The 26,909-nt window shown below is 44.6% G+C and overlaps 1 protein-coding gene across 2 annotated transcripts in view; it reads right to left on the bottom strand.

Moving 5' to 3' along the window:
* The window catches only part of Nmnat3 (nicotinamide nucleotide adenylyltransferase 3), a 115,699-nt gene that overhangs the window by 38,391 nt on the left and 50,399 nt on the right, over nucleotides 1–26,909 (bottom strand). The window contains exon 2 of one of the 2 annotated variants that reach the window (XM_013120984.3): nucleotides 19,052–19,201. The exons of the other annotated variant lie outside the window; for it this stretch is intronic. Coding sequence (XP_012976438.1) covers nucleotides 19,052–19,160 — 109 coding nt within the window. The 5' untranslated portion in view covers nucleotides 19,161–19,201. The remainder of the gene's footprint in view (nucleotides 1–19,051; nucleotides 19,202–26,909) is intronic. 2 annotated transcript variants of the gene reach the window in all.

The following is a 26,909-nucleotide window of genomic DNA, read 5'->3' as shown; positions in this document are numbered from 1 at the left end:
TCATGTGTTGATATCTAGAACGGGCCTCGAGATAAACACCCCAGGGTCAAAGAGCTATATGAATTTCAGGCATTTGCCCAACAGCAAGAGTCAGTAGAGATATTCACATGGGCAGCAAGTCTAAGGGGGTTGCCAAGATGCCAAAAAATGGTTATCAATCCTTTCTCATCCTTGTTCATTCCTTCCACAGGTTGGTATAAATTACTATTTTGTAAATAATATTAAAATAGTATTTTCACTCTTTGACATACACAAAACTCAATTATAATATGCACACTCTTTTACATATACTGACCTGAGTACATTTTATTTAAGGAGATAGATATCCTCATGCAATGTTAAGCTATGGCCCATGCTAAGAATCCACAGGTGGTTCTGACTTTTGTCAGGGCTGCTCTGACCTGTTGTGTGATATTCTGTGGTCTGATAAATAAAGCTTGCCTGGAGATCGGAGGGTGGAGTGAGTCACTAGTTAACCATAGAGGTCTGGAGGTCTGTACAGACAGACAGGAAGTGATAAGGCTGTGTGTACACAGGAAGTGGTAAAGACAGGGCACAGACAGGATTTTAGCCTTTACACATGAGATTTTGTAGAGGTAAGAACTCTAATGGCTGCTTTTCTGATCTTTCAGCTTTCACCCCCAATATCTAGCTCCAGATTTTTGTTGATAAGATCAATTAGGATCATACTTCACTGACCCTGTACTGAAAGAGGCTGATGGGCTGAACTCAAAGATGCCCAGGGCTCAGAGTCCCCATCCTTTTTGTCCGTGCCCAGGTCAGATCATGGTCTATTTTCCTTCAGGGCTTACAGGTTACATCCCTGCGAAAGTTCAAACAGCAACTGTCCAAGCATTCCTCTGCATTCCCTACTAACTCGGGAGGTCAAGGAGGCCATTTCAGGGTTGGAGACATTAGCAACAGGATTGGATGCAGGTCCTTTGTCTGGCTTTGGAGGTTTTGCATGTTTATGCATCCTGTGATTATTTTAAGTATACCAAGAACCTCTCAGATTAAGATTCCTAGGAGTCTACATCCTTAAAATGAGGGGGGGGTGAGGAGGGGAGAGGGAAATAGGGGAGAGGGAGGAAGGGCAAGGAGAGTGGGAAGGGGAGAGGAAGAGGGATGGGAGAAGAAAAAAGCCAAACTCATGGGATTATTTTGGATATTTAGAGGGTAAGACATATTCTGAAAAATATAAGAAATGATTCTTATTGTTATTACTTTGTTGGTTTCATGTGATAAAATTATTTATTTTAGTCTAACACATTTGCTTAAAGATCTAGATAATGAATCCAGCATAAGGCACACCCTTTGCAATCCTACTTACTTTAACTTTGACTAATTTTAGACTTAATAATGTTGTAAAGATAATAAGTATAATGAGTTTTCACATACTCTTCACTCAGCTATTGCTAATTTTAACATTTTAAATAGCCAAACTACAGATTTCCTAAAGCAGAAAGTTACCAAGACTCCAACACCACCTACAGATGATTTGTACCTCCCACGATGCCCCCTGTTGCACAAATAGTCCTGCATCTTTAGTCTCCTTTAAACAGCTCTCATTTTTCAGAATCTGAACTCTAGGAACACTCTGGTCAGTTATTGTGTGGAGCCTTTGTGTTGACTGATGCTTTCTCAGAGTTATATGACGCTTACATGCTTTAGGCAAGAATACCTGAGAAGCCAGGCTGAGTCCTTCTCAGTGCAACCCATCAGAGGGCTTGGGATGCTGAAGTGTCTTGCTTGGGGGCATAACCTTGATGGTGGCTAAGCTGGTATCTGCCAGATCCCAGCAGTGAAGTACTGTTTTCTCAGGTGAATATGTAATTAGTAAGTTCTTGTAGAAAAACTCCACGAGACTATGCAAATACCCTATTTGCTATTGTGTATCTGCCTACTAATTTTAGCATCCACTGATGATTCTGGTTCATGACAATCATTACTGTGATGTTTTGTGAAAGGCAATTTTCTTATTCCAATATTCTTTCCACAGTATTAATTATAATTCTACTGTAAGAAAAAACTGTCCTTTCATCTGCATATTTTTTGATCAACATGGACTCGGGGTATTTATTTTATTCTGTGAGAGTGCAATCTAGTCTCTTACTTATTTCACTTCTTAAACTAGCCTAGATGAGCCTGATAGAAATGCCTTAGAGTTGGTTCTGCATCTTTTTTTGACACATGCTCATACTGTATAAGCATGCCATTGTTTTCTGGAACCCTAAGATGTGGAGGCTTAGCTCACCATTTCCCTGATCCAGCCTCCTCCTCACCCCACCCCTCTCTGTGGTATTAGGTGTGATCTCAGGGCTGTAGGCATGCATGGCAGATGCTCTGCCACTGAGGCACATCCCAGTCTTCTCTGTGTTTCAGACAGGCTCTCTCTAAGTTGCTCAGGGCAGCCTTGAATTTTTGATCCTCCTGCCTCTGTTGTCTCAGCAACAGGGTTTACAGTTCCTATGCCACCTGGCCAGGGAACAGTCCAAACATTCCAAGGAGCTCTTTTGTCTTTTACAGAATGGCATTTAGAAGCCAAGAGGCCTAACTGCACCAATTGCTACTGAAGTTTTGTTGTTTTAGACTTGAGATGTCTTCCTACCACCTCCATCTCTCCCTCCATCCATCTCTCCTTCCTTCCCTCCATCCATCTTTCCCTCTCTCCATCCACCTCTCCCTCTCTCCATCCACCTCTCCCTCCGTGTGTGTGTGTGTGTGTGTGTGTGTGTGTGTGTGTGTGTGTGTGTGTGTTTGACTAGACTGGCTAGTTAGTGAATTCCAGAGGTGGAATCCTCTTGTCTTGACCTCATAAGCACTGGTATTACTGGTGTTCACTGCTGCACTTGACTTTTTAGGTAGGTCCTAGAGATTAAAGTCGGGTCTTCATGCTTGTGTGGCAAGCACTTTACCACCTAAGCCATCTTCCCGGTCTTAGGCTTGGGGACATATATGTACGTATGTATGCATACACACACATACATATTCCTTACTACATCTAATCTGTATATTTACCTATCTATCCATTATAACACAAGTTCTCACACCTCTTTATAACTACTTATGGTGTGTGTGTGTGTGTGTGTGTGTGTGTGTGTGTGTGTATTTGAACTATGTGTTCACATGGAAACCTCGATTTTCAAGTCAATACTAGAGTCCATGACAGACTCCCTTCCTTTGCTGGAATGGCTTTCTTCGGTAGCAATAAACCTGCCTCTTACTTACAATCACAAACTCCATTGCTTGACTCTAATATTTATATTCGGATGCTGCTCAAGCACTCCCTGCAGGAAGAAGAATGAACCTGCATATGCTTGTCCTGAGCTTTGCAGGATCCATCCTGGTGCTGTTTTCAAAGAGCCAAGGCTAGGTTCTTCCTTTCTCTTCCTCCAGGCAGTTAAATATTCATTTGTGACATAGTGAGGCTCATTTGCTACTGTTTGTATTTCATCTTGAGCTCACCCAGGGCATCCTGGGAGACTTTCAATATGCATTTAGCCTCTCTGGCATGTGATTCCATGTTCTGAAAGTCAGAGCTGTGAAACGCAGTACCCAGAACAGAGTCTCTGCTCATCACTTCTACCTGTCTCATCTTCCATCCTTCCCACTCCCTCCCATCCATCCCCTAACTAACCAATCTCATTAGTTTATAAAATCTATTCTTAAATGATTTTGTCCTCTTAAATTTATTTTCCCTATAATTATCAGTAACTCATAAATTTCCCAAAGGTCTAACTCTATCCTGACAACCTCATCTTTAGGAATATTTATACAGACACATCTATTCAGTTCGTTTTAATTAATGCCCTTTGTGCTGTTGGGAATTCTGCTTTGCCGATTGTCTGATCTGATGCTGCCCTGGCTTTGCTGAATGCTTTTTGCATGGGTGGCCGAGATAGTCTGCTAGGCAGAGACGCCAAATGCTGGCCCCTGACTCTGAGTGATGGTCACTACCTACCTGTAAGGCAGAGATGGTTACTAGCCCTGGCGCTCTCTCCTTAGGGATCTGATAGTTTGGCCTAATGGGCTGGCACAGCAGCAGTCCCTGGGCTTTGCTAAATACTCACAAACCCAAGGTCCTTGGCACTTAACCTCTGGGACTATGTGGGGCACGAAGGGCACTGGCAGAGAGGAGAGTGATGCTGGAAGACACCCAGTGTGTTCTCGCTGTGCCTTGTGTATTCCTGGTCAAACTCTTTGAGATGATTATGGATTTGCATGTTTTAAAGAACTAACAGAGTGATCTTATGTACCCATTCATACGGCTACTCTCAATGGTAACAGCCTACAGTGTTATACCATAATGTTTTTTTTATTTTAATTTTAAATAGCTTGTTTTACATGTCAATCCCAGTTCCCTCTCCCTCCCCTCCTTCCGCATCTGCCCACCATCCCCCCCAGCCTCCCACCCTATTGCCAATTCCCTCCACATAGGGGATATCTAGAGTCTGTCATTTCACTCAGGGTAGGGTCCAGGCACTCCCCTAAGAGTCCAGGCTGACAGAGCATCCCTCTTTGTGTTAGTATTCGAGGGATAAACACTGATCCACTGCTCAGGACCCCATAGGTTGCCCAGACCTCCTCACTGACTCTCACATTCAGGGGGTCTGGATCAGTCCCATGCTGGCCTCCCAGCTGTTGGTCTGGGGTCCAAGAGCTCTCCCCTGTTCGGATCAGCTGTCTCTGCTGGTTTTGCCAGCCCATTCTTTGCCAATTTGCTCATCACTCCTCTCTCTCTGTCGCTGGGTTCCTTGGGTTCAGTTCAGTGATTAACTGTGGGTGTTTGCCTCTGCTTCCATCAGTCACTGGATGAAGGCTCCAGGATGGTTATAGATATCAAGTTCATTATCAGGAATGGGTATTTGGGGTGGTCTCTACACTATTGCTTAGCTTGCCAATTGTATACCATAATGTTTCAACCAGGATCTTGAGGCTGGCATAATCAATTGGCCTTCCTCAGACTTCTCTTGTTTTACATGCACTCATTCAAAGGTATGCATATAGCAGGCGTGAGTGTGGAACAGTTCTGCAGAGACTATCTCATTACAATTTCCATGTAACCATCAATCAAAACATGAACACTTTCATCACTGCAAGGACAAGACATTGTTGTCTTATCTGAGTCTCATGTTGTGTTTGTCTTGGTATCATGTTGCTTGCTAATAGCCATGCCTACTCCCTTGGTTCTGAGCCCCTGCCCTTCATCCTTGGCTGCCATTAATCTAGTCTTATACAATTTTGTCATTTCAAGAGTATTAAATAAGTATAACCATGTACCATATGACCTTTTGGGAATGTCATTTTTAACTCAGTCCTATTCCCCAGAAATTCAGCTGAGGTGCTGGATGAGTAGTTCATCTCTTTGTACTGCTGAGAATTCTGCCATGTGGCTACAGCCACTGCTTGAAGGCCAGCTGGGTGATTTCTGGGGTTTGGCTGCATGAGTGGAACTGTAATGAACATTTGTGTAGCAGTTCGTATGTGAGCATCTTTCCATTCCTCTGGGATAAATGCCCAAAAGTACAACTGCTGGGTCATATGGTAGCTGGATGTTTAGTTCCATAAGAAGTCATCAGACATGCTTTCCATGTTACCCTCCTGCCATCAGTTAGGAGGCAGCCAGTTCCCAGTGCTCCTCCTGGCACCTGCTGATGCCAGGAGTTTGCATATTAGCTACTTTAGAAGGTGGTGTCATAATGTCATTTGTGGTTCTAAAGCTGCATTTTCTTACAGGCGAATGCTAACTATCTTTCCAGGTACTATTTACTCTCTGGGTATGCTCCTTGGTGAAATGTCTCGTCGTGTCTTGGCTCATTTCTTGGATGGGCGGAATGTTTAGATGGTTCAGTCTGGAGAGTTTCTTATCTATCCCAGAAACTAGCATCTTGTTAGATACAGCTTACAGTAACCCTTTTTGAAGATAAACAAGAACACTGATATGTTTCAGTTTTGTATTCGTTTGGAAGAAAGGAGAAGATGAGAAGGCAGGAGAAGGAGTTGGGGGCATCTTAGTTAATGAACAATGGGTTCCCCAATGTTACAGCGCTGGACAGGAATGGTCACATGCAGGGCTCTGTGAAGAGCCGAGGGCAGAGAGCACACACGCCAGTGCAATAACGTTCACACCCTAGCCCTGAGTGGCAGAGTCGGATGCTGTGACACCTGCCACAGAAACTGCCTTCTCGCAGACACTTTTAGGATTTGTTTCTCTTCAACAGAATCTCAAGGAAGAAACAGAAGGACAAGAAAAATGCTGATGTATTATTAAATCAGCAAAACACCTCCTTTTTTTTGAAAGAATATAAGACACACAACCTCAACTCCTGGAAGCCTCATGTAATGGGGAAAATCATCTTGGTTCAAAACAATTGCTGGAGTAATTCAACATTCTTAAACCTATCTCCTCTGGAAAATTCTTTTAAATTAGAAATGTGAAAACTAAGTTGTTTTTTTTTTCCTTCAGACCAAGCTGGAACACTGCCCATGAATATATATTAAAATCACTCTGTTTGATTAATACACGTCCGTGTGAGCCCAAGATTAAAGTAACATGCTGAGCTTATACAGTATTTACTCATGCTCTCATGGTATCTCTGAAAGCCCAGAAGACCCAGAGCTGGGGTTGTCACTGGCTTAAATGGAATTATTATAGCTTAATTTCCCCCTTATCTCAGATTGGACTGCACTGCCTTATCATGATGCATTTAATTCTCTCCATATGCACTGTGCAACAGAGAATTAAAATGAAAATGGAAAGGAGAGCAAAGGGACTATGTATCATAATGAACACTGATCAGACATTTTTACTTAACATGGAAAACTGTGAGTGTAAATGATGTCATGATAAATACGCCTCCGTTTAAAATGCAAGTCACTGTGAGGAAAAACTGGGAGCCATAAAACACCTTTCCCCTCCTCAAGGTTGTCCAAAGGGGAACAAAAAAGGACAAGGCTTTGGGCTGTGCTGTTGTTATCTTTATGATGCAATTTAATCTGGTATGCCACAAAGCATGTGGGGCAAGATCGTTAGGAAATAACACCATAAAGTACCAAGAAAGGACTAAGGGAAAACAGGGGACACCATTCTGAGGCTTCTGGCTCTTCCATGCATAGATATGAGAAGATTATGCTAACCCCTGTGGTCATGGCCGGCTCTGAGCTGGGGCTTATACACAATGTAAGCAAGGTCGAATACGCACCGGTAGGCAGTGTGAGCCTTTTATTTAAACCTTAAAATAAATAACCCTGTGAGGGTCAGAGATGCTGTTCCCATGTGACAACTGAGTACACTCCACTTCAGTTGACTTGGGTGGAGTAAACTACCCAAGGTCATGTGGCTACTGAGTGGGCTTGACAGCAAGACCAATTGCAAAGCCAGTGGCCTTTCTGTGACCCATGATCACAGCGAGGGTACAGTATCTGCTCTGGATTGTACCACCACCACATTTTGTTCTGTGAGTCTGGGCATCTGAGAGACATCAGAAAGATCTTGGTACCCGGAGGCAACCACGCCTCAGCTGAGCTCTGTGGGCAGCAATCCAAGGCTGAAAGAGGCGTCTTTTCTGAAGACTGAGGATTCCTGAGTCATGGCAGATTCCGTCCAGTGGGTACTCAGTCCCCTCACCTAAGGTCTATCCTGACTTGGCACTTTGGACTCCAAGAATAACACGTGACCACTTCCCACTCTCATTAGTTGCCTCAGACTCTGCCCTGCCCATGTCTGTCCCTGTCCAGATTCCACATCTGGAGACCTCATAATAACCTGATATTGGCTCTCTGCAGCATGGGGTGGGGCATGAAAAGAACACCAGCCATGGGGACAGAGAGCCGAGGACAGGCCTCAGTGTCCCCCATATTAGCTGTGCAACCTTTGTGCTCAGTTTCCCTGTCTTAGCGTAAGGGGCAGTAACCCTACATGCTGACAGCTGCTCCTCATCCTTGTGCACAGTTCCCCACGTGACACCCTCCTCTCCTTATCCCCCACGAGACACTGTCCTAGGCATCCCTGTTACTCCATCTTATGGTCCCACCTCAGTCTCCTCTGTGGCCCACTCGACTCAAATGTCCTGAGATGCAGAAGCAGCTTCTTTGTCAAATGCAACTGTGCTTACTGCACCGTCTCTGGAGACTCTCTGCCTACACCACAGTCATTTCTAAGGTTCCACACTCCTTGGCCTGGACGGTTACCTTTGCCTCAGTTCTTCTCCACTCCCTCCCATCACGGCACTTCTCCTTGTCCTGAGGGATCCTGCCACGAACCCACAAAACCATGGTCACAAACTGGCCTTAGATTCCGACATGTTTCTCTTCACCCCTAATCTGACCACTACACCACTGGTCTACTTCAGGTCTGCACAGAAGAGTCACCTTGGGGTTCCACTTTCTTGTTTCTAAAAGTCCCCCAGTGTCTGGAGACCCTGAGACCCCTTCCTGTACTGGACCTCCACAGCATCAGTCACTGGTTACGATGTGCTTCCGCCTCTCGAGGGCTCAGCCTGCCCTCTTCCTAGCTCTCCCCAGCCATCTGCTGTCTTCACTTTTGATATTTCCAGGATCATCTAAGGATACTCCCAGAAAGACCCACAGCACAAGGCCCCACCACCGCCACCCCTACGCTACCAACCTCAGTAGCACACCCTCTTGCTCAACCATTACTCTCTTCTTTCTGACGTTACCCCAGAGAGTCACCTGGAAAAGCTGCCTTCCAGGGTTGCTGAGACACATCCTCAGGTGGACTTGCCACACTGTCCCTGAGGACATTAGAGGTTCTGGGTCACATGGTCTCACACAGCATTTCAACATCCTCCCTTCTCTGCAGGACTCTCTCAGGACTGTGACGTTCAGCTTGAAAGACAGTGGAGTGGCCTCTCTCTCCTGCTCCAAGCACTGCTTTCCAGAGTACCCATCCTGTCCCTGCTCATCCACTCCAGGTTTTTTAAGGGGCAGTTCTGTCTCCTGGTGCCCATAGTGACCTTCATGGAGAGAGGCTAAAAGCCTGTGGCTGACACTGAGCTGTGAGGCACAGTGGTTGGCTCTGTCGTGGTAGGGGCTCATGCGGCAGCTTGTTCTCATCATGGAAGATCAGGAAATGGAAGCTTGGGCCTGTACTCAAAGTGGGTATTGCCATAGTTCCCAAAGTCCCAAAAGAGCACCACCAGTTGGGGACCAACTTCTCAAATACACAAGTCTGTGAGGGGCAGTTTATAGCCAAACCATGACAACTACTATGCTACAAACACGGCTTCAGCCATTTCCAACCAGCTTCCAGTCATCCACTGTTCAGTGTGTAGGCTCCCATGTGCAACAGAGAGAAAAAGAGAGATGTGTAATGGATTGTCAAAGCTCTAAGAGTCACAGTGTCATCTGCTGCAGGGTCTTCACACTTGTACCTCCCCCGGCAGAAACTGTCTTTGCATCTCTTGGCCCCAGCTGACTAACCTTACTTTTAACCTAAGTAATGCATCATGGTTCTACTCCAGCTCAGTCACTCATAACCTTAGAAATGACCTCCCTGGATTCTCTGTGTACGCCAAATCACCACACTGTTCACAGTGATAGTGGAATATATCACTTTGGTAATTTTTACTTCTGTAAGATTCGATTTCTGTCTGTCCCCATCATGAGGATTACTTCTCCCCCATGGGTCCTTCAGTCTAGCATAGCACCCAGCACAGTCCGTCAGTAACATGCTTCTTATTCTTAGTGAATGAAGGAAGCATGGCATGGTAGTTATGGGCAATGAGGGAGAATGGCTCTACCACTGGCTAAATGTGTGACTTAGTCAAGACGTTTCAACTCTCTGAGCTTTTGCCCAAGCTTCCTCATCCGTAAAGTCAGTAATATCATAGGGTTGTTATGAAGAGTAAATGAGGTCTTATAGGGCACCTAGAACTACCGGAGTGTGGTAAGGACGATACATAAGTAGTTAAAGACAAAAAATGAATAGGCATTAACTCATTGCTAAAGGAATGTCTTAATTAAGCTGACAAGGTTTGATGCTAAAAAGGAAATACAAATGAACTTGTTGAAACATAGGCCAATGACCAAACATATTGATCAGAAACACCAAGCCATCTAAATAGCAGAAAACAACATGTAAATTTTATTCAGCCTCCGTTTGTAAGTTTGTGACTGCATGTTGGGAAACAACCACTTACAACTGGGAATATATCCAACATCTTCTGAGAAACAGTCTTGAATTCTTAACGGATTCAGTGAATGCTTTAGGTATGTTTGAAGCTATTGACTAGCCATGTGTTTGGCTGAATAATTTCTTTTGAAATCAGAAAACAAGAATGAAAATTCCAAACAGACTTTTAAGAATCTCTGACATTCACTATGCACATTCATCCATGAAGTCTTTGAGAGTTTCTGTGGTGCCCAAGAATACAGGTGCAAGGCTGGGTGGGCCTAAGATTAAAGGCACAGGAGAGCCGTGGACACTTCTCATTCTTCTAGCCTATAGCATATTCCCCAATAGCCTATAGCGTATTCCCCAATAGCCTTCGAGTTAAGGAGCTTGAATCCACTGAGAGGGGACTCTGGTGAGGGGTGACTGGTCAGGCAAATCTACAAACTTGGTTTCCACTTTTTCTCATCTACTATACTCAGTGTCCATCATCAGGGGGTACATTACCACAGAGCCAAGGGGCGAATGCTTTGAGGTATTGTGGTGCTTCTGGCAGTTTTTAAGGTTCTGTTCAAGAAGAAACAAGGAAATAAGTAAATGAAGGACAGTTCCAACTGGAAGAAGGATTAGCTATGAAAAGGGAACAGATTCAAAGCAAAAGGGCAGAGAGAGCTACAGCAGGAGAGTACAGTGTCTACTTACAGGCGGTAAACAAATGGTGTCAGGCTGTCTAATTCAATTTGTATGTATGTAGTACCACACAGCAATGTTTTGTGGGTTGTTTTTGGTGAATACATCAACAGAAGAGAGATTTTGTTTCTGTTATGAAAAAAAAAGTCAGACGTGGGGCCAGATTTCCACTCAGCCTTAATGGCGATGCGTTTAGGATGGAGAGAAGGGGCGCCATTTAAATGCCTGTTCCTGGAGAGGCTGTGTCAGGTGCACAAGTCTGCCTATGGGAGATGGTAGCAGGCATCTGGGGCTGTGGGTAGGAGGAGATGACGCCTGACTGTTTGGAGAAGTGAAGTTCACAGAGCACCACCTTATAGTGGCAACACAGACTCCATGTATGGGACTCCCGCATAGTCAGCTGCCTTTCCCGTGTGCGGGGATGTGATTCTCCTGTGTTGGGGTTTTACCCACCCCAACCCCCAAACCGAGCCCTACACTAAGTCTTCTATCTTTGGGTTTCATCCTCTTGTGCACTTCTGTCTGGCAGCAGGTGGTTTTTGCCAACTCTATTTGCAGTGTGTGCTTAGTCTGAAGAAGATGAAATAAGTGTCTGTGGGATGCTGAAAGCAAACCAGACAATAGTCCGGGGACAGGTAGGAGAGTCCACTGCGTATCTGTAGAAATGGCCAGCTGCTTTCCAAAGGACAGTGAACAAAAACAAAGCGGTGGCTGAGGTGGTATGTGACCCAGCTAACACCACCTTTTATCCAACACTACCAAGGGACAGAAATCCAACCTAATATAAATACATGGTGTAGCCTTAGGATCCGATTATCTATGCATTTGATGGTTGCCATGACCTTTGGGGAGAGCAGAGCTCTCTGAAACTGCACTGGACCAGGTAAAGCCTTCCCACAAGGCTGAAGGACAGCCTGCAGGTCTAACAGCAAGTACTTCAAGTCTTCAGATTGTGTTTAGATGGAGCTGGCTGTGAAGAACAAACCCTGCCCTGAGGACCTCATAATACAGCACCCTTAAAGCCAGAGGCCTTTCATATGAGTCATGGCTGGTGGGAAAACTACTCAGCCGGCAGGTCTTACAGTCAGACAGATGTTTATAGCACACTTACAACACACCAATAGTGTAACCCAAATGGAAGTTCCATGCCCTGAAGATAACTAACAGCGTTCTATGTCGCCTTTTAAGGTGTGCAGGGAATACTGGGCTACAGCTGTGTATGTTTCTTTCTGTACAATAAAGGGCAAGTTTTGTTTGAATGCAAGTAATAGCTCTTCTTGAGAAACATAATTCTTTAATAACATCTAATACCTGTATGGATTTAAATTTCTTCATGAATATCATTTTCTAGTTGATTTGTTTGAATCAGGATTCAAATTAGGTCCATATACAATATTTCATTCATGTTTCTGAGTTTCTGTTGAATTATACAGTTTCTTATTCCTCTTCCTTGTTATTTATTTGTTAAATAAATTGGGCCATTTGTCCTAAAGAACTTATAGAATTTTATATTAGACTGAGCTAACTCTGTGGAGTCAACTTTTTAAAGTCTGGTAAGTATATGTGTGTATGTGCATGTGTGTGCATGTCTGTGTGTTTGTGAGGGGTTGCACATGAAGGAATGTGAAGGTGTGCATGCTCATATGCATTCACATCAAGACCAGAGCAGGATTTTGGGGTCTCTTTATCGCTCTCTGCCTTATACCTTGGTGAGTGAATTAACTCACTGGTTCTGGTTAAGTCAGTTGGCCAGTTAGCTCCCAGAATCCATTTGTCTCCACCCCCACCCCGACATGTCCTTGAACTCAGGAACATAAATTTCTATTTACCTTTTGCCATAGGCCACTCTCCTCCCCTCAGCTCCTATTATATTTTTTTTGTCACTGTAGATTACACACTAGGCAACTTGCATTTTCTAGAATTTACTAGAAATGTGATATAAAAATAGGCTCCTTTGGAGCTGAGTTCATTCACTCAAAGAAGCCTGAGCCATTGGCCAAGGAACTGTATTTAATATTAGCCTCTGAGTGATTATTTCATAAGTGGCTGCTTGAATTGACAGGAGGGAGAGAAACTGGTCCAACGGGACCAAGCAAGACAGAAAAAAAAAACTTCCAACTACACTCAGCATAATTATTTTTGAGATCCATCTCTATTGTTGGTCTGATCTGTTTCCTGTTGCGTATAATTTGACAAAGTCACAATCTGCTTAGGTACTCACAAGCTGGCTTGCTTGACAGTTCAAGCTGCTCAGAGCATTCAAGCACAGATTTGGGCATGCGCATAGTAGGAAGACATTTAGCTTTTAAGAAACTGCAATGCGGCTTCACTTGGCATTGCTCCATTTACATTCCTCAGCATGGGATCTGGGAACTCTCCTGTCTTCCTGTCCCCAGGATCTTCCTCACAGGTGTGGTGGTGCCACACTGTGGTCTTAACTGCATGTCCTTTGTGCATCTTTGCGTGTGAAAATTGCCATCCACATTATCTTTTGGGTGAATTTAAAATTTTTAATTTATATTAAATTTAATATAAATATATTAATTTATGTTGAGTGAATGCTTGTTTATTTAATTAGTGAGTCAAGAGGTCCCTTTCCATTCTGGACACCAGTCCTTTATCAAATCTAAACTCTGCAAATCTTCTAGTCTGTGGGCTGTCCTTTCTTTCTCTCGGGAACATCTTTTAGTTTTGATTGACTCCAACTGATCATCGTTTTTCATTACGAAATCTTGGCCTCAAGCCACCAAGATTGTTTCCTATGCTTTCTTCTGGGAATTCCGTGGGTTTAGGCTTTATATTACAGCTTATGATCCATTTGAATTAGAGTACACGGGTGATCTACAGATTAAATATGTTTTGCATATGGATACCCAATTACTTTAGTGCCATTTATGGAAAAAACTACTCTTCTCTACTTTTTCTCTTTTGTACTTTATGAAAATCAGTTGTCTATATAAATAGGGTCACGAGGTTCCATTGATCTGTTTATCTTCAGCAATTCGATACTGTCACAGGTGCTGCAGCTTGGTAATTAGCTCTGAAGTCACCTCACTACTGAGCTCTTTCAGTTACATTACTCTCCCAACAAATTTCAATTCTATATAAACATTACAATCGGCTTACTGTTACCAAGAACCTATTGCAATTAGGAAGAAATCTACAGAAAAATCTGGAGATTTTCCTGAGAAAGAAGACGGTGGAGGGGTATGGGAGACATGCTGAGCATATTATATACTTTGTATTAAAATGACCTTATAAAACCCAGTACCATGAGCAGTGAATATATAATAAAACTTATTAATAAAGCCTACAAAAAATAAATTCTTAACATTTTGAGTCTTCCAACCCATAGACAAAGTTTTCTCCATTTTAAGATTTATTTATTTATTATGCATATGCATTTCAGAAGAGGGTATGGGATCTCCTTATAGATAGTTGTGAGCCACCATGTGGTTGCTGGGAATTAAACTCAGAACCTCTGGAAGACTAGCCAGTGCTCTTAACCTCTGAGCTATCTCTCCATCCTCAGTTTTCTCCATTTTAATGAGAAGGTCTTTAATTTCTTTCATCAATGTCTTATTTATTGTACAGTTTTTTTACACTTTGGAAGTCCCAAGTGTTTTTTATACAATTGTAAATGGTATAGCTTTAAATGTCTATTTAGAATATATTGTTACTGCTAAACAAGAAATACAATAATATATATGCAAAGGACCTGTAGAGTAAAAAAAAAAAACGAGTGGTGTGTGTGTATATGTGTGTGTGTGTATGTATGTTTGTGTAGTCTTAGAGTTTCTATTGCTGTGAAGAGACACCATGGTTCCAGTATCTCTTATAAAGGAAAACATTTAATTGGGGCTGGCTTACAGTTTCAGAGGTTTAGTCCATTATTGTCATGGTGGGAAGCATGGCTTCGTGCAGACAGACATGGTACTGGAGGAGGAACTGAGAGTTCTACATCTCAATCAGCAGGAAGAGAATGAGAGACACTAGGCCTGGCTTGAGCTTCTGAGACCTCAAAGACTGCCCTCAGTGAACACATGTCTTCCAACAATGTCACACCTACTCCAACAAGGCAAGGCCGCACTTCTCAATAGTGCCAGTCCCTGTGAGCCCCTGGGTCCATTTTCATTTGAACTACTCCCCACACACACACCCCATACACTACAATTTTAAAAAATGAGAATAAGAAGCCCTGATATGACATTATGAGACAAAGACCCTCCAAAGATGCTGCTGAGTTTATTTTCTGTGGGCCGTCTACAGCTGGGCACGCAGCCTACCCTTTAGAGTAGTTTGTTTCCCAGTGAGACTTCCTTAGAGAAAACTAAATTTTCATTTGCAAGTGTTTACCGGTTGGAGATGGCTTCTGGGTTAGGGATGGGGAAATATGTCTACTTCTTTCAGCTCTAGGACCCTATCTGGTGCACATCTGTGGGGGCTCTGTGCATGCTGCCTCATTCTCTGTGAGTTCATGTGTGTTCACATTGATTTGTGTCCTCCACCCCTTCTGGCTCTTACACTCTTTCCCATCTCTTCTTCTGCAGGATTCCCTGAGCAACAAGGAAAGAAATTTGATAAAGACAACCATTTAGGGCTAAGCATTACAAGATTCATTCATTCTCTCTCTCTCTCTCTCTCTCTCTCTCTCTCTCTCTCTCTCTCTCTCTCTCTCTCTCTCTCTCTCTCTCTCTCCCTTCCTTCCTCTCTGCCTTTCTCCCTCCCTCCCTCTATATTGTCTGGCTGTGGGTCTCTGTATTTTGGAACTGGGGTTAAGTTTGCAATTATGGAAAAACTATCTTATCCCTGGTAATATTCTTTTCTCTGAAATTTCTGTCCTCTGATATTATATTAACTCTAGCTTTTCTTTAATTAGTGTTCATGTGGGATAATTTTCAATTCCTTTCCCCTTAATATATCTATATTTTTACATATAAAGTGTGGTTTTTATCACAGTTCTTTCTTATTTGCAGTTTTACTTTCTACCATTTCAGTTACCTATGGTCAACTACTCTCTGAAAATATTAAATGGAAGTCTCCAGAAATAGCTCACATGTCTTAAATAACTTTTATTATAGTATACTATTACACAGTCATTCCATTTTATTAGCTCCTGCTGTTAATATTCTCCTTTGCCTAATACATAAATCCGACTTTACTATAGAGAAGGGTGTGTAGGAAGAAACGCAGTAGGCCACATTTGATGCGATCTTCAGGGTTAGGCATCCACTGGTGGTGTTGGAACACATCTCCCTGCAGAGGAGGGGGCAGGGTGGCTGGAGATAGCTGAGACTTGCTTCTTTTACTAGATGATAATCTGAAAATTATTAGGTGTCACTAGTCTGTATGTAAAGTGATTATTGGTATCATTAGCTTTTGAGGCCTCATTTTGTTTTCTGTTGGTCCCACCTTTTTCTGTCTCCTCTTTAATCTTCTGAATTGACTAAGTATATCTGGGTACTATATTATTTCCTTTGTATACCTATTAACCATAGCCATCTGCTCTGATCTTTTGGGGCTTAGGGCACGGACAATAGCTCAATCTACAAAGCGTTTGTCTTCTAGCATGAGGACCTGAGTTTAATCCTCAGACCTCATGCAAAACAAAACAAAACAGACAAACAAAAAAACCGGGTATGGTTTTATGTGGACTCATACTCTAGTGCTATAGTGGCAAAGTCAGGTAAAACCCTTGAACTTATTAGCCAGCCAGGGTAGCCAGGTTGCTTACCAAGCCCCAGGCTAGTGACTGAGCACGTCTCAAAAAATGGGGGGGGGGGGGGGGGGAGAGGACCTAAGGAAACCTCCTGAGGTTGTCCTCTTATCTCCACAGATGCACACATGTAAGAGCATTCGCAAGCATGCACACACACGTGTACACACACACACACACACACACACACACACACCTATCTTTAATGTATCAGAGTCTAACTTTGAGTAATGTTGAAGTCTAACTTTGAGTAATGTTGAAGTATTTCACAGGCAGAATACTTGTATTTTGTCCCTCCCCACCAGTGCATGAATGCTGTCCTGATCTTACTTCTGCAGGCTAGATCCCACAGTATTGGATTTTTGCTTAAACTGTCAACCTCCCTTTAAAGACACTTAAATGTTAAAAAGCTTCCATCTTACCCCATCTTACTGCATGATGCCTCATGTGGCCGCTGTTTCTAACTCTCTGCCGTCCCTCGGGTGAACCCCCATCCCTAGCTGTCAACCCCCTGCCCAGGGGCATTAGGGCCATGGCTTTTGAAGTACAGCTTTGCTGGTGGTGAGTCCTCCCTGCTTCTGTGTCTGCTAGTTTCCTGACTTTGCTTTTGTTTTCCAAAGGCGTTTCTGCTGGATACAGAGTTGGCTTCAGAACTCTCACTGGAGGGCCTTTCCTTCTGTTCTTTAAGGGAGTCATTTTACTGAATTCTCCCAGTGAATTCGGTAACAAGGCATCTGCTGTCATCCTTATCTTTGTTCTTTTTGTGGCTGTTAATAAGATTTGTGTCTTCCTTCTTGCTTGAGAAATATGACGGTCACATCCCTTGGGCTGTTTCCTTCCTGCCTGTTAAGCCCTGCTTTGCTAGGCTCCTTGGACCTGTGGGCTATTTCCATCAAATCTGGACACATTTCAGCCGTGACTTCTGCAAACATTTTTCCGACCCTTTTTGATTTTTCCTTCTGAGATTCTAGTGACTGGTGTATAATGCTGCTTGAAGTTATCACACAGATCATGGTGACCCCTGCTTTAAAATTGTTTTTTTTTTTCTTTCTGCATTTTCTTTTGGCTGGTCCCTCTGCTTTATCTGTCTGCTCCTTTTTCTTTTCTGTATTGTTTGATGTGTTACCAACACTAACAGGTGTGTTTTCGCCCCACACATTTTCCTCGTTTCTAGGAGTTTGATTCAGGCCCTTTCTAATGCTTCCTATGCTTTTATTTAAACACTGAACATATGGCACATGGCTATCGATTATCATCATCTCTTTGTTAATTCTAACATCTGCTTCAGTCTTTGCTGGTTCTGGTTTGGTTTCAATGACTGATTTATCTACTTTTTATGATTATGGATGATGGTTCTATACTTTTTGGTCACAGAATACCAAACAGCCCTTCAAAGCTGTTTCACGGTTGACTGGATCACTACCAGAACACGAGGGTCTAATTCCTCCCTGTGCTGCGAATGCCAGGCTCTGTCAGTCTTTAACCTTTAACCTTTACCAGTCTCATAGCCTGAGAGTACTGACTCCTACAGCTGGAGTTTACTGACACCAGCGACAGGTGGTGGCAGTTCAGTGGCACTACTGCAGCCACAGTTACTGCCCTCATGACACATACAACCTGACCATGTTTCCCATGTTATATTTGCATTTTCACTGTTTCCTAGTGATGTGGAGTATCTATCTAAAGTTTATTGGCCCTTTACAGTTCTTTCGTAAACTGACTACTCATGTTCAATGAGCAATTTTAACTGCATTGTTTGTATTTCAAAAAAATTCCTTTGTAAAACCATTTATTTGTATGAATAGGCATATGTGATCATTTGTTCAGTAATAAAAGTTTTGTAAACAAAGTTATTTTGTATAAGAAAGCCAACATTTGTGTATGATTTCTGTGAAGAAATGACTGACATGTTATTCAAATACTTTTTTCTATATTAAAAATAAATAGGAATTGATTCTGGTGTAAAAATGCCTTTAAAGGCAAAAATTTTGGGCAACACAGTAATACAAAACACATTTATGAAAACATAAAGCAGACATAAAATATATTTATGAATACATAAAACAGTTTGTTATAGGGAAAGGCCTATTCTTCAGAAAGAGAAACATTAGTCCTGTTATTGAACACTGGTTTACTTGCTGCAGGTAGCAGGACCTCTCACAGGCACATGTAACCTATTCTCGGCTGTGTGGGTAAGTGTGTGGAGCAGCCAAGAGGCTCTGGGTGGGGTACAGTCTCCCTAAACTGCCCTTCCCTGTGTTTTCATAGTATTCATGGGCAATGTTAGGTGGGCCAGGAGCGGGGACTCTGAGATGTATCAACTCTACGGCTGGGGCTGTACTTGCACATACCACACAGTTAAAGGATGTGAGCCCTCTGCCCAGGTTGGAGGAGATGTATCCTACAACTTAAGTAGAGAATGAACCAACAAGCAGTCTAACTCAAAGCGACAATGACACCATCAAACAAAGCCCCAATCCGTCAGGTCTGCAACACTTGGGTCTCTGACTAACCTGTTTGGTGTAGGTGGTCTCTGGCCACCTCAAACAATCGCAAGTGCATATTCGTGATGGGGTTGAAGGAACCACAGGCCAGAAGCACCACAGGGATCCGGTTCTTCATGCTGTCACACACATCCACACCCACTGCAGTGGCCACCCTGCCTTTATAGGGACAAAAACTCATGTCAGGAAGTTAGCATGGAGACAATGGACTAGATCAGCATCTAAATCACTCACAGCCACGACCTATCATCGTCACTGAAAGATATAGAGGGAGGCAATAACAGTAACATTTATGGAGTGCTCACCATAGTCTGGGTACTGAGTCCAGTGTTACAAACCATATTGTGACATAAACCTTTCCCCAAACTCCTCTATCAGAGTGCTGGGTAGCTCAGAGTCCCTAGGAGCTGCTGGGGCAGGTCTAGGCAGCCCAAACTCTGTATTTGCTCTTTCTGACTTCCTTTCTAGGCTATCTTGCATCACCTTGGGGTCCAAAGGAGATCTGAATGACTTTCACAATGTCATCTGTGATACATTCCAGGGTGGTACTTTTGAAAACTTTTGTATTTTGGAATAATTTTAGACTGATAAAATAGTTGCAAAAAGACTTTGGTGTAAACAATTATGATATATTCTTTAACTATATTTCCCAAACGTTAGCATTTTGTCACATGTTTGAACATCCATTCTTCTCCCCTGCACACATACACACCCCTACACATAAGATTTTCCCTAAAATATTTGCGAGGAGTAAACAGAGTATCTCTTTAGACAAACATGTCATCATGATTTCTGACCCGTTGTACCTTATCTGGGACCTAAGGACTCTGAAAGGCCCAGTGATTGATGTGAGAGGGCCCAGGCCATTGTGAGTGATGTCACCCCTGGGCTGGTGGTCCTGGGTTCTATAAGAAAGCAGGCTGAGCAAGCCATGAGGAACAAACCTGTAAGCAGCACCCCTTCACCCCGCCCCCGCTCCCCATGGCCTTTTCATCAGTTCCTGCCTCCAGGTTCCTGCCCTGTTTGAGTGCCTGTTTTGACTTCCTTCAGTGATGAAGAGCAGTATGGAAAGTGTAGCCAAATAAACCCTTCCCTCCCCAAGCTGCTTTTTCCATGGTGTTTCATTACAGCAACAGAAACCTGAACTATCACTCTGAGCCAGAAGATGTGACCAAACTGTATCTAGACACCTGACCCATAGACACTGCGGGGCCATAAGCCATGATAATAAATGAATACATTCTTGGCATGCTGTTACACTTGGGGGCAGTCTACTCTGCAGTAATAGTAACTGACAGGGGCCTGGCCACAAGAGGCAGGCATCCACTCCTTTCTTGCTCCTCCTGCCATGGTGGCCTTGGCCACACTTAATGAATGCAGTTCTTGGGGAACAGAGAGGGTTCTTAGTCAACAGGGCCTGAGGCCTGTGTGTAACTGTCCACATTCCCCAGCTTGATCCAAGCATTGCCTACCTGCCACATTTTTAAAGCTTAGCAACAGTGAACTTGACATCACTGGGTTCTTTGTAAGATCCCTAGGACACTTTCCTTTAACGTTTCCAGATTAAAGCTATTGCAGTTTCCTCTAATCAGAATAGGCCCCAGCTCGCCTGTTTATATTCAGCACCCAGGACTTTTCTTCCTGTTGATTGACAGCTTACTATAGAGCTAGAGGTGCATTTGACTCCAAGTCACAGAGGGCTAACCTTGGAGGCTGAAACAAATGGAGGGCAGTTTGTTTCTCTCAGGACAGAAGGCCTAAAAGAAAGCATGTATCTGGGTGACAATGCTGGATCTTGGCTTTTCCTCAAGATCACAAGATCGCTGCTGCAGCTACTATCATGACCTTAGGTCGATGCAACCTAAAGGAGCAAGGACTAGAATGGCTGTCCTTATTCAGAACACAAGCGCTTTAAAAATTTCCCTGTAGATGTTTGCTTCTGTGTCACTGGTCAGAACCAGGTCTCACAGCTGCTCTAGCCTCTGGGGGGGTTGGTGGACAGCTATGGATTTAGCCTCGCTATCTTTCCGGTAGGAATTGGCAAGGAAGGGCGGTTGGGACAGGGTGAGCTAATCCACAGGGCTGAGACAGGGCTGGGGAACAGCTGCCCAGATGCTGAGAGGGCAGACAGCTAAGATGACTTTTCTGCCTGGAGTTTAAGTCACACATTACTGAAGGGGGGAAAAAAAGCTCAGTGCTTCCTGGATGGTACACCCCATGTGAAGGGGAGCAGCCTTTTCCTCTGTGTTCATCAGAGGATCTCAGGTCCAAGCAGTCTGGCCTGCAATAGGGCTTGGTGGATGCTGAAGAGGGCTCTGCCTGCTAGCCAGGGGCCTGCCTCTGGCCATGAGAAGGCCAAGAGTGGTCTGCAATGCAGAGAAGTTGTTCTGGATGCATCCTGAGCTACCTGCGAGGTTGCAGCTTCACAGCCCAGATGCAGCACAGCTGGGCTCTCCAAGCTCCTTTTAAGCAGCAGGAACACCGCCTACTGTGTGCAAAGAAGGCGGGCTGCAGGCTGCTGCAGGCTTCTTCCTGGGGGAGGGGGGTGGTTTAATGAGGTGTATGCAAAATGTACCAGCTATCCACAGGAGCAGCCTCATGAAGAGGGTGTCTGGAAAGAATGGCTGGTTTTTTGTTTTGGTTTTGTTTGTGTTTTTTCCCACAGCTATCTTGAAGCCTTTCTTTCAATATCTTACTTCATTTCCGACAAAATACAAATATTTAGAACCACCAAAATGTAACCACAACATCCCAGGTAACCTGGGGTTTCGGTTCACTGTTCCAAAGGGAAATTAGAGCAGTTGTTTGAAAGGTGCCATCGACAGTGGAACAGTGTCACGCTGAGAGGAACAATGGCTTTTACAAAGGGACTCTCTTCCTTTTTCTTCCTTGCCATGGGCATAATTGCTTCAGCAGTGACTGCTCTGCCCATAGTGGGTTGGAGGAAACAGCTAACGCAGGCCAGCTGCAGGGGACCCTGGCGGTCCCAGTTGGCTCAAGAAGAAGGTCAGTGCGGCTGCGCCCTGCCCTTTGTTTGTGCCTCCCGGCCGGCTCCAGTTATACTTTCTCACAAGCAAACCCAGGAGGAAGACACACATCCGGTGGAAAGCACTCACTCTGGGGCCAAGCGAGAGCACACACCCGGCTCTGAGAGACAGCAGACGAGAGAAGACCCACCTGCCTTCACTTCTAATGATAGGGTGAGGAAGCGCGGGAGAGTTCTCCGATTGGGAAAGACTGCTCATCAATAAGCACTCAGCAGAGGCTTGCAGAGTGAGCAATAATTGCTGCTGGAGGATTTAACACCTTGAGGGGTCCTTCCTGGAATTCATCATTAAGCAGGGACAGAGTGGATTCCACCTCTGCCCCCCTTCCCCTCTCCAGCTATGGCCGCCCACCTCAGAGTCAGCTGGAGAGTGATCCATAGGACTGTCAGTTAGAACCCGCTGCTTCTGTAATGAGGTTGAGGCCCCCTGAAATGCTCTCCTCACCCCATCATGCTGTGGGTCCCCCTTAAAGGTGCTCTTGGGATGTTTACCTATGCCCCCCCCATCTAGCAAATGTGCAACTGCAAGCATTTCCCCAGTTTTATCAGTCACAGAATCATGGAGACATTGCTGCCTTTGCTCCCATGGCTCTTCCCCAGTGGAAGATGGGTCCTAGAGTGTGGTTTGTACCGGTCTCCATCCTCTTTCCTCTGTGCCCTGCACCCAGCACCTCACAGAGACAAAGGAAATGCCTGTAACATCAGTGAGGGCCACTGCCCCAACCAAGTCATTTTGTTAATGGTCAATCCTTTGTTGTTGTTTGATCTTATTCAGTTGCAAACTGCTACTGGACTGGGCCTTCTGTAAACAGAAACAACGAAAGGACCTAGAGCAGGGATTCCCAACCTCGCCAATGTTGTGACCCTTTAATACAGTCCCTCATGTGATGTCCTCCAATCATAAAATTATTTTCGTTGCTACTTCATAACTGTAATTTTGCTACCATTGTAAATATCTGTGTTTTCTGAGGGTCTTAGGTGACCCCTGTGAAAAGGTCGTTCAGTCTCCAAAGGGGTTGTGATGACCCACAGGTTAGAAACTGCTGACTTAGAGATTTCTGAAGACACACGCAACAGTCACACCCATCCAGTTTAGACTGTAATCAAACAAATCCAGCCTGCTGTGCCATTTTCAACACAATGATCCAGTCAACAGGGATACTGCTGCCCCAACATGCTAACTCCAGAGTCACTCTTTTGCTTTGAAGAGGTGAAAATTGATGGTGGTCATTCTGCCTGACAGTCCCAGTGTCCAGCCAGTTTGTTCCAGATCATTCTCCCCCAGTGCTGCCCTGACACTCTGAAGGAATGTCACAGCAAATTTTAGACACTATGCAGTTTTTGTATCATGGCCAGGCCTCTGGGACTGCCTCTCTTCCATGAACCTACCAGATAACTGTATTTAGCATCCAGTGTCTGAACTCTGGGCATCAGATACAACAGAAGGTAAAGAAGATGTGGTCTCTGTCCTCACAGGTCTTTGGGTCACGGATGTGAGACACAATTCAACGTCATTAGGGGAGGGCTTATAGTTTAACAGCGCACCACAAGAGGCAGAATAACAGTTCCCAGATGCCCACATCCTAATTCTTGGAACCTGGACTTATGTGGGGCTACATGTTATGGGACTTTGCAGAAGTGATTAAACACAAGGTCACTGTCTTAGTTAGGGGTTCTATTGCCGTGAAGAGACACCATGACATTTAATTGGGGCTGGCTAATAGTTCAGAGGTTTAGTCCATTATTGCCATGGCAGGAAGCACAGCAGCATACAGGCAGACATGGAGAGGTAGCTAGGAGTTCTACATCCAGATCAGCAGGCAGCAGAAAGAGAGAGAGAGGAAGCCACTGGTCCTGCTTGGAGGCTTCTGAGACCTCAAAGCCCAATCCGAAGTGACACATTTCTTCTAAGAAGGCCACACCTACTCCAACAAGGCCATCTGTCCTAATCCTTTAAACAAAGCCACTCCTTATGAGCCTATGGAGGCCATTTTCAGAAACTGTCACAGTCTTGAAACAAGGAGGTTGTCTTAAGTATCCAGTTTTATCAAGGCAGGAGGAAAGAGATGACATATGGATGAACAGTGGTCAGTAAAGGAGGGATTCTGTAGGAAGGAGCCCACACCAAACAACGTAAATGGCCCTCAGAGCCTGCAGAGGGGACATGGTATCTCAGGCCTGCCATCACTTTCATAGCACACTTTGAACTTCCATAATTACCGTTCGTAGTTATTTGTCTCAGAAGTCATAAGGAATCACCCATTCATTGTCTAGGGGCAGCTTGCCCAAGAGCTCCCAGTCAGGGCAGAGGGGGACCAGGAACCCAGGTGGGGAGGAGGAGAATGTAGCCTGGGTGAGGCGGGACATACTATTATAGAAACCACAGGGCAACAGAAGGCAGGAAGAAAAACGGTGTCAGTATGGCCCCAAGCAGGTGAAACTGCTATAAGGCTCAATATGGGGGTGCAGAGGCAGGAGGATCCTGTAGGCTCAGAGCAATGGGAAGCATAGATTTTAACCTATTGGCAAGGAGAAACCTCTTTGAGATTTAAACCAGGAATGAGCTGCTCGGATTTCAGTTGTATGTGTTCCAGAAAGAGCCTTCTGGGGAGGCCCCCACCTTGCCATGGTCTTGGCGAGGGTCAGGTGGTCCCCATGGCCGGGAAGATAGTCTTTTCTGCTGTCAGGTAATTCAAAGTTGGCCACGGCCCCCACATACTCAGTTCTAGCCCAGCACACACCCTGTGACCATCTGTCTAAGGTCCTCACTGAGACACAGAAAGGCAAGTGAGCCAGGTTAAGAGCCATCACTGCGGACCTAATGTGTTAATGCTCATGGCTCGGGAGGCTGTCAATTTCCCTGTCCGTGCAGGGCAGTGAGTGGCTTTGACAGCCAGCCCTGGAACGGGGCTGCAAACACCGTTTATTACAGACATAAAGCAGATGGCTTCGGGCAGAATGGAAATGGATTCGGCAAGAATCTTCCATGTCTTTCATTACATCGACCTCTTGTCCAGGGTCCTCATCTTAAAGGAAACAAGAGACATAGTTTGTATTTGGGGGTGGGGAGAGGCTGGCAACCACATTTTTCAGGACCCCAGGGTGATCATTTTTATCTGTGTGGATGTGTCAACCTCTCTGGGGCAATCAACCTTCATGAGAACTAAGCCACTTTTTCTTTTTAACTTGGTTGGCTCTGCCCATTGTTGCTATGGGCACTCATTGCTGCTAAGAACAAAAGCAACACGGGCCTTCAATGTCTCTGTGACGATCCTGTGCCAACCTCCCATTGGAGGGAGCAAACATGCCAATTAAGCACTCGTCCTAATTATGAGACTCCCAGGGAAGCAGGCAGCCACAGTTTTGAGAACTTTCCAAAGATTTGAAGGAGCATGAGGAAAGGAGGGAGGTCCCTTGCCATGCCACACTTGTGTGATTTCAGCTGCTGCTGTAAAGGGTGCTGAGTAATAGCTCCTGGGTTTATTGAGCAATAGGCTCCACACTGTGTTAAAGATGCTGCACATACTGAGGCTAATTCTTCAACACACCCGGAAGGGAAAGGTTAGCTCCTACATTCTGGTAAACAGCCTAGTTCATTTCTCTAAGCCTCACTGAGCCCCATGGCAAACAGAAATAACTACAGAGACCCCACAGAACTCTCAGGACTGGGACTAACCACTGCACAGTATCTGGCCCATACAGGGGATGCCATCTAGGATTCTGTCTTTGTCACTGTTCTATTGCTATGAAGAGATGCCAGGACCAAGACAACTTATAAAAGAAAGCATTAGATTGGGACTTATAATTTCACGGGTTAGTCCATTGTCATTATGGTGGGAAGCAGACAGGCATGATAAGGAAGCTGTAGCTGCAAGTTTGACATCCCGATTCACAGGCAGCAGGCAAAGAGGAGACCTGATGTGGGCTTTTGAAGCTCAAAACCCACCCCCAGCAACACTCCAACAAGGCCACACCTCCTAATCCTTCCAAACCATTGGAGCAGGAATCAAGCATTCAAGTATGTGAGCCTATGGAGGTGGGGGCAGTCGCTCTCATTCAAACGATCACAGGCTCCTTTTTCAGGTTCATTTCTTACCAGAGTAAAGGATAACAAGACAAGAAGTTCAAAGACAGAACTCAGGCAAGATTTATTAAAGAGAAAGTAGCACAAGGCAGCGCAGATGGCAAGGCATGGCTCGCACGGCACAGCACGGCTCGCACGGCATGGCTCAGAGTCTTAGGGAGGGAAGGGGATCCAGGGCTGACTCCGTCTGCCCCTGGATAGCCTATGCTTTTATATCCATAAACTTAAGTCTCTTTAAGCTTCGGAGAGGCTCCCTCATGACTCTGTGAACCATTCTATTTGGTTAAGACCTTCAGCCAGGCCTTCTTGGAAACTTGAAAGAGGGGCTTAGCTAGCTAGCTATGTGTATCCGGGAATCCAAATTCTTTAACATCCCAGCTCCCCGCAAAAGGTTCTTAATTGGGAGTTTGGGGGAGGAGAAGGGTCAAGATTGGCTGTTTTCACTCTGGTCCCAGGGCACCAGATTCTTGTGATAAAACTACACCTAAGTTTGAGACCTTCATCTGACATAGTTGAGCTTTCTCCCATGAAACCTTGTAGCTTCCATCATCTAAGACAGTTGGGGATGAATTCTGTCCCTCAAGAGATGGCCTCTTCAGTTGGCCCATATGGCAGGAGGTTATCCACATACAGAATTAGGGTGGTTTGGGGATATGTGCATTCCATTAAATTCTGTCAAGCAGATGAGGAGTCCATATAACCTAGCAAGCTTTCCAAGTCATAGCATCACATGCAAA

The sequence above is a fragment of the Mesocricetus auratus genome, unplaced genomic scaffold, assembly GCF_017639785.1.
Source record: "Mesocricetus auratus isolate SY011 unplaced genomic scaffold, BCM_Maur_2.0 Super-Scaffold_100691, whole genome shotgun sequence".
Taxonomy (NCBI): domain Eukaryota; kingdom Metazoa; phylum Chordata; class Mammalia; order Rodentia; family Cricetidae; genus Mesocricetus; species Mesocricetus auratus.
Note: the sequence above shows the minus strand (reverse complement) of the source record. Positions and strands in the feature narration are given on the sequence as shown.